Here is a 7,870-nt window from a genome sequence, read left to right as displayed (position 1 = left end):
TTGAGGTAGCGAGTGGCTAGAGGTCACAGGTGAGGGAAGGGCAGGGATTCGAAGCAGTGGTTGGAATATCCGAATTTCCACGCGCACAATGTCATGAACTACCTGAGGACAAGTAACCAGGAAAAAATTTAAAGAAGGAAACATTTTGATAAACAATTACATCATCAAGTGGAGGGAGTGAAGTGAATAGTGACTTGGGATTTTTGGAGAAGATATCGGGGGTAACACAAATGGCGATGGTTTCCATGTCATTTTCTGTCAACACAGTGGCCTTTCCCAACCTTCCCCGCCCCAACAGGTGACAAAATCCTAGCCCATCTATTTGAAATCGTAGTGGCCTTTCTCATTTGTATTAAATGCCTCTTTTTCTTCTAATTTCGGGTTTGACCCGATCTGCATGCGGAGCAGGTATCCTGGAATGGCATTTGCAAGTTTGAGCGGCAAAGAATCGATGTCTTTGGGGGTGCGAGTTATAGAAGGGGAAGGAAACTTGCCAAAAGTTGTGCTAACTTCATCTGGGGGAAGGTTCGTACTTTCTGGTTCTAACTTTGAACCTCTCTCTGTTTGTCTTCCTTTGCTTACATTTGGATGCTTTTATTACTACTAAATTTATTTTTAAGGAACTCTCTGCTTTTACGACAACTATAAATTCCTTCTTCAAAACTCAATCTCTTTATACTGGAAGTGTCTCTGGTTTCGTTTGTAATGTAAGCTTGTTCCTATGATATTTGATAATTTCTTGAAATGTCTCACTTGTCATGCTTCTTTTCCCAACTAATAAAATTGAAGACAGAAGCAGCTGAATGGAGGTTGACGGGAAAATTTTGGCAGTTTACAGCGCCAGTTAGCAGAGAAGCATTGAAAATTTCTATTCTTGGATAGAGAGAACTGATTTTCTCTTATCAATATGTTATGGTCTTAGCTTCAGAATCAGTTTGCATTTACATGGGATTACGTATTATACCAGCAATCCCTTTTGACAGCTGGATCTCATTGATATTTTTGACGCACTCTAGTACCTATGCCTCATATTGAAATGATACGAGATTGATATATATATTTCAGATGGTTTATTCTGTCACTTGCAGTGAGGCTGAAATATACTTATTTGGAGGTTGTATTACCTCTTGGAAAATTGCAAATGGCAAGGACCTCCTCTTTGTTCGTCCAGATGCTGTTTTTAATAAGAAAAAAGCAATAAGGTTGTTAACTTTTGAGGATGTTTCCATACAACTCTGACTCTTCTTAACGTTCCTACATCATTCATGTCTATACACTTACTTTCTCAAATGTTGAATTGTGCCGTTAATCATGCAAATATGATATCATTGGATTCCCCATATGTTGATTACTTTGCCATTGGTATAGTGGAGGCATCCCCCATTGTTTCCCACAGTTTGGCCCGGGTGCACTTCAGCAGGTATAGCCCTCTAACGTCTCTCTCCCCGCCTCTCCCTTTCTTATATGCGATTATTCCTGTCAATTCTTCTTTTTTATATTTGCTAGTAATGTAAGTGGTCAAGGTTTGATCTAGACAAGCTAGTTCATGAAGCATATTGGTTCTGATTAAATTGCGGTCTCATAGTTGACTAAACTTACTTCAAGCAGTCTCGGTTAAATAAACCGTTTGTTTTTAGTTAGGTTCAATATCATTACGATCCTTCTTTTTCTCTAGTTTTTATATTAATGTTCTGAAAGCACAGATAATTCTCTTCAATAAAATCACGACTGGTGCAATAACTTGATCACCTTGCTCTTCCTTTCCATATTATACCAATTCCTTCTTCTGAAACATTTGCTTGCTTGCATAATTGACAGCATGGATTTGCAAGGAATATGGATTGGTCTTTAGTCGATTCTGATAACGTGGATGGAAATCCTGTGGTAACTTTGGAACTCAAGGATGAATCTTATAGCCGTGCCATGTGGGATTTCAGCTTCCATGCTTTATACGAAGTCAGTTTCTTTGTGTCTTTGAGCACAGATTCACGTTTGCAATGCTACTAATTCTTGTCATGCGCTACCTACATGATGAACAATCCCGTACTTCTTTATGGCAGGTCACCCTCAACACTAAAAGTCTTTCCACTGAGTTGAAAGTGAAAAATACTGACAATAAGGCATTCTCCTTTACCAATGCCTTGCACACTTATTTCCGTGTAAGTGATACTGGTCCATGAATCTGAACATTGGTTATGTTATAATTTGTGCCTGAATACAAAATTTAGCAGCATCATTTTTAAAAGCATTAATTTGGGAACCTATACTGTTCAATTCGTTAGCATACATTTTTCTTTTATGAATTGTTTGAACTTATTAGGCTTGTGCTATTTTTAAATTCAATGATATTGCTAAATATCAATTGCTGCTAAAATATGCAAATAGCTAATTGTTTCAGCATTCTCACACAGGCTTCGTTGAGTGGTGCGACACTGAAGGGGTTGAAAGGTTGCAAAACTCTTAACAAACATCCAGATCCTTTGAATCCAGTAGAGGGTGTGGAAGAAAGGTCTGTTATATAATTTATGTCTGGGAGCTCTTAAATGGGAATTAAAAGTGGTAGATATTGAAGTTTGCTTTTCCTCAATTTATTGGTTTGACAAAATCTCCACTAGCGATTGGATTAGATTAATTTTGATAAAAAGAATTAAAAGTGAATGTAGGGTTGCTTAATTTCTTTCATGGGAACTGTGTGTGTGTGTGTGTTGAAAATAAAGAAAAAATGCATGTAGTTTCAACAAAATTCAGGAGAAGCCTGTTTAATTTCCCCCTCCCTCTCTTTGCTTGAATGCAAACTAGAACTATGAACTACTCTATCTTCTGTAGTTTTAGGATTTATGTTCATTTTCTCATCATTCAATTTACCTACGGCACAATAATGTCTTGCTTCAATAGAAATTACGTGGTTTAAACCTATAGATTTCTTCAAATAAGATAAAACAAATTCATGGCATTGAATATTTAAAGTTAGCTTAACTAACAGTAATCTACACAATGCAGGGATTTGGTTAATTTCCCTGGATTTGTAGACTGCATTTACCTTGCATCTCCGAATGAGCTGCGCCTCGACAATGGCTTGGGTGATTTGATATCTATCAAGAATACAAAGTACGCAACTTCAAACTTGTGAATGAATTGGTTTGAGTTGCCATGATTCTTTTATTCATGCACATTTATGCACTCCTTTGTGATTTTGCCCCAATGCAGTTGGTCCGATGCTGTCTTGTGGAACCCATATATCGAAATGGAAGCTTGTTACAAAGATTTTGTTTGCGTTGAAAATGCTAAGGTAATAAAATACGTTTGACTTTCTAGAAAGAGAAAACAGGAAAACTATCAGACTGGTTTTTGAATTTTTACCTGAACGCTCTGCAGTGATGTTTTGCAGTAAGCTGGGTAGATATATCTCTGGACTTCTCTGTTGATTCTTACTGACTATAATCCCTATTTTCCATGATCGCTTCAGATTGGAAATGTGGAACTTGAGCCGGATCAAACTTGGACAGCAGTGCAGCATATGAGCATTGCTTAGGAGAGTAACTGAGCTTGTACATGATCCTTTTGTTTTCTTATGTAGTTTGTCAATAATGTGAATTATGGATTTTTCTTCTGGCGCCATGGGTGGTGGATTTGAAGGGTGATTGAGTTATGCGGATATTTTATAAATAAGAATAAGAATAATGCCTCCAGGTTTATTTTGATGTAATAGCAAGTCTATACCCTGTTCCGATCTTCAGCTCTGTAAAAGCTATCCAAGTTGGTCTAGTTCGGTTGATTCGCCCCCCCTCCAAAAAAAAAAGAAGAAGAAGCTTCTCTTCCCTTTCCAAAGTTTGCGTAGTGTCTATGGGCAGGTATATTTGTATAATCTAAGAGTATCTTACTTCATTTCTCCACACTGGCCAAGACTTGTGCAAGTGCGTTGTTTTTAAGAGAGAGATTAACAGCGTTGATGGATCTTTTCATACATTATTTATTCTAAAACTAACTATTACTATTAATATTATTAACTTACTTTTAAATTAAAAATGAAAATTCATATTTCTGATTTGATTTAAATTGACAAAAACATACTCTATTACGTATACAAGATTAAATAAAGTTTACCCGTGTTCATACGGACTTCTCAATGAAAATATGTTGGGTCATCTAATTAGATTCTATTATTAAAACAAGACAAATATATTTCTTGTTTTAAATATTTATGTTTTCTTTAAAAGACGATGGGCCATCTAATTAGATTTTTATTAATTTTTTTAATAAAAGTCTTTAAAGGAGATGTTAATGGATGAAATTAGCTAATGTATGGATGAATGTTAGATTAGACCAGCTATAAAAAACCAATCATCTTTCGAATATTTGAACAACTGGGCCTATTACTTACCAGATATCTTTTAGAATATCTTTGAATCCGATAGAATCTCCAGAGAACCCAAAGTGATAATAAATAAACTACTCTGATCAAAAAAACAGAAAGCAAATAAACTTTGAACTTTTGACTGAGAATAACAAACTAGAAATACTCTGCCCATTCAGGCAATCAATTCCATTAAGCAAACTTGGTTCTCATAAACAAATAAGTATCTCAATTAGCAGATCTCTGTATAAAATGAAGCAAGAACCAAAAAACCATAAAAAAACAAGTAGCTTTTTACAATTCTAAAACATACCGGGATCTTGATCCAATGGTCAAGAAGCTAGTAGTGCAATTAAGCACACCAAAAGTATAATCAGTCCCACGGCACAAACCCACCATGCCCATTTTTGGTTCTTCTTCATCTGGTTAGCATAGTAAAGATTATTAGTTCCACCATGAACGAAGCTCCTAGCATTGGCTACATTATCTTCAATGTTGTCCACTTTCTCGCCTTGTGTCTCCACGATAATAGCCATGTCAAGAAAAACCTGATGAAGTTTATCCAAACTTCTCTGTATATCCATCACAGCCTGGTGCCTAACCTGAGTCTCAGCCGTCATATCAGCCTCTGTTTTAAAAAACTCCACTTTGACACTCCCAGAAACCATCTTCTGCACCATTTCATCACTCGGTATCTCTCCTGTTGCAGTGTAGTATCTTCTCTTCAAATCCTCCTTGTGATCAGATAGAATCTTGTTTCTCAGGGATTGAAATTCATTCATTAAGTCTCTCAGCTTCACTCTTAGGCCATTTGTAATTGATATTCTTGTTCTATCGACCAGGGTTCCTTCTTTATAGGATTCTGATATTTTGCGATTTTTTATGTTGGATTGGTCAAGCGATTCTAGCCTTGACTTGACGATATTCGCTTTGCGAAGAATGGTGACCATGTCTGATTCCATTCGGTCTCTGAGCCCACGAAGAACTTTGGTGCTGTGGGTTGATTTTGTATCTTCATTCAGGTGTTGAAGATCGAATAAGAGATTGGTGATCTCTTCCATTTCGGACTTGATGGCATCAACTTCTTCGAAGAACTGAGAGAGGTTTTGGTCTTCAATGGGATTAAATTGCCCTGCTTCGATGTCAAGATCGGCTTCAAGGTCCTTTCGTGCTAGTTTCTTCAGTTCAACATAACTTAGAAATGATTTCGTCATCAGATCGTTCATTATTGCAAAGTTGTGCAAAACCGCGTCTGAAAAGAAACAAAAAAACCCGAACGAATTTAATGAGAAATGAAAGGAAAAAATAGAAAGAACAACCAATACAAATCAGAACCGCTGAAAGATAACGTAAGAAAATCGAAATCTTTCAGGGTTCTGGCGCGAAGGGAATGAAGAACAAACCCTTTACAGATTCAAGAAATGAATCAATCCCTCAACGGCCGCAAGTTTTTTGGCGTTTGAGCAATGCTCCGACTGATCTAAATCAAGGAGAAAATGAACATAAAAATTAGATGCAAGTTACTTACAAGAAAGACACAATAACTTGTCAACTGGAAAACCAAAAATAAAAGTAAACTCCAAGAAAAATGGTTCTTAAACAAATTACCTACTGAAGTTCGTTCCCATAAGAAATTTTTTACATGAGTTTAGGAAAATTAGAAAATTTAAGAAAATAACAAAGAACTGAGAAACAAAGAAAAGGGAATATCCTCGGCTAACCTCAATGAAGCCAATGGGGAATACGTCTGGAAGTGAGGGTGATGGAATCACTGGAAAGGGGTTGGCTTATGAATAATAGGAATGAAGAGGATAATCTTGATCAGTTTTGAAAGGGATCGTCGGTTACGCTAACATTTTGTACATTTCAAATTAAAATTCAAAATTTTCGTTGAGCAAAATAGCCGTTAAATGGGAGCAAGGACGGTGTTCTCAGCATGAAACCGCGAAGCAGGGGTTGTCGACTTCGTTTGCAATTTTGCATTTGCAATCGCGTCCCCAAACTCGCTCCAAAACGGTCAGCGTTTTACTTTCTTTGTTTTCTTAATTTTTAACCCTTTTTTCTCTTCCACTGTTTTCGGCTTGAGTTTCTCACCTGTCATGCCCCATAAGAGTACATGATATTGTTTGAGTCTAAAATCAATTGATAAAAGCTCAAAATAACAAAAGAGAAATCAATAAGAAACGTCAGGTTCAATAATTCATCAATTAAGACAAGGTTCCATTGGCTTTCAAGTGGGGTTCTATATTGAGTATGTTTTAAGGTGGTAAAAGATGTAATTTTTAAGACTCAAAGCAATTGAGCATGAAAGACTGTTAAAGGAAGTAGGATCGTTATCTATCATGCCCCTGAATTTTGCTAGATTGTGTCTAGTGACAGTGGATATTTCTTGTATGAGCTTCTAATACTTTAGACACAGCAATCTTGAGCACACAAGTACAAGGAATCCAACTGATAAAATCAAGACACAATTCACACGCATAGTAAATTCATTGCTTAGTTTCCAGTTTAAATTTATTTTGTGTTCTGCACTTAAGCTTAGACTTAGCTCTTTCAATTTTGTGATTGTAATTATTGCAAATTTGTACTTTAATTTTGCTAAATAAATCATCTTTATATTATTATTTTTGCATTTTTGCATTCAAGCAAATTGAGGTCAGACAACTTGAGAACCTTCTGATCACATTTAAGACTCCACATCTTTAACAAGTTTAGTATTTTGTTCAAAATCAAGAACAAATATTTAAAAGAAAACAAAATGAGAGTGAAATGAAATTGTGACACTAATATATTTTCCAAAACGCTTTCTTCAATGGTTGGCAAAATAAAACGTCTTCATCAATACATATATTCCGAGACGGAAAGAGAAATTAAATTCATGTAATTTTATTTTTTAACTTTTGGTACCCTGAGTACAGCCCGCAAAATAAAATAAATATGACACTTTTCTTTTTACAAGATTAAATTAAAAAATTATATAAAATTAATTATATTTTTCATCATTATTTCATACCAGTAATAATTTTTTTTAGAGAAAATATAATTTTAAACCCCTGTATTTTGCTATTAATTTTTATAATTTTTTTAATATTATTGATCTCTGTACTTTTATTTTTTTATTATTTTAAATCTCCCTATGAATAAAGTAAAATGCGAACAAAATATAAAATTATAAAATTATGTTTTCACTGTTTTTTCAATATAAACCTTTTAATTAAAACACCCGCCATTTGTGTTAAAATATAGTAGTTTAAAACTAAAACATTTTAGATCCAAAAAATTAAAATAACTGTAAAAGATAATACAGATTGCCATGCCAAAAATAATTAAACTATCATTACTCATTTTTTTTACTTTTAGAAAATTATTAATTATTAATTTTTCTTAAATATGTAAGTATTATGACATGTTGCAATCCAAGCTCGCATAAACACGCAAACACTCCAAGCACAATGTAAAGTCTGAAAGACACCACCATGCATTTCCACGGACACGTAATGCCAAATCCAGAAGTGC

General features: G+C 35.0%; 2 protein-coding genes across 4 annotated transcripts; one reads left to right on the top strand and one right to left on the bottom strand.

The window, feature by feature from the left end:
* On the top strand, positions 1-3,765 carry LOC129321589 (putative glucose-6-phosphate 1-epimerase). 2 transcript variants are annotated; one of them, XM_054967422.1, is made up of 10 exons: positions 2-298; positions 409-525; positions 1,089-1,202; positions 1,369-1,420; positions 1,819-1,956; positions 2,061-2,159; positions 2,412-2,509; positions 3,001-3,108; positions 3,208-3,289; positions 3,467-3,765. In XM_054967422.1, the coding sequence occupies exons 1-10, from the start codon at positions 231-233 to the stop codon at positions 3,530-3,532; spliced, it is 942 nt and encodes a 313-aa protein (XP_054823397.1). In that variant the 5' UTR covers positions 2-230; the 3' UTR covers positions 3,533-3,765. The 2 variants fall into 2 exon arrangements, with proteins under 2 accessions (XP_054823398.1, XP_054823397.1); XM_054967423.1 differs by lacking the exon at positions 1,089-1,202 and having other exon boundaries at positions 1-298.
* A 779-nt stretch (positions 3,766-4,544) lies between these two features.
* LOC129321943 (syntaxin-112) lies at positions 4,545-6,328 on the bottom strand. 2 transcript variants are annotated; one of them, XM_054967949.1, is made up of 3 exons: positions 6,076-6,328; positions 5,758-5,834; positions 4,545-5,606 (listed from the first exon to the last, which is right to left on the bottom strand). In XM_054967949.1, exon 3 carries the CDS (start codon positions 5,578-5,580, stop codon positions 4,687-4,689), a length of 894 nt encoding a protein of 297 aa, XP_054823924.1. In that variant the 5' UTR covers positions 5,581-5,606; positions 5,758-5,834; positions 6,076-6,328; the 3' UTR covers positions 4,545-4,686. The 2 variants fall into 2 exon arrangements, with proteins under 2 accessions (XP_054823924.1, XP_054823925.1); XM_054967950.1 differs by having other exon boundaries at positions 5,758-5,829.
* Positions 6,329-7,870: the final 1,542 nt, after the last annotated feature.

The sequence above is a fragment of the Prosopis cineraria genome, unplaced genomic scaffold, assembly GCF_029017545.1.
Source record: "Prosopis cineraria cultivar Desert tree isolate PC_DT_omini unplaced genomic scaffold, ASM2901754v1 PC10, whole genome shotgun sequence".
Classification (NCBI taxonomy): domain Eukaryota; kingdom Viridiplantae; phylum Streptophyta; class Magnoliopsida; order Fabales; family Fabaceae; genus Prosopis; species Prosopis cineraria.
Note: the sequence above shows the minus strand (reverse complement) of the source record. Positions and strands in the feature narration are given on the sequence as shown.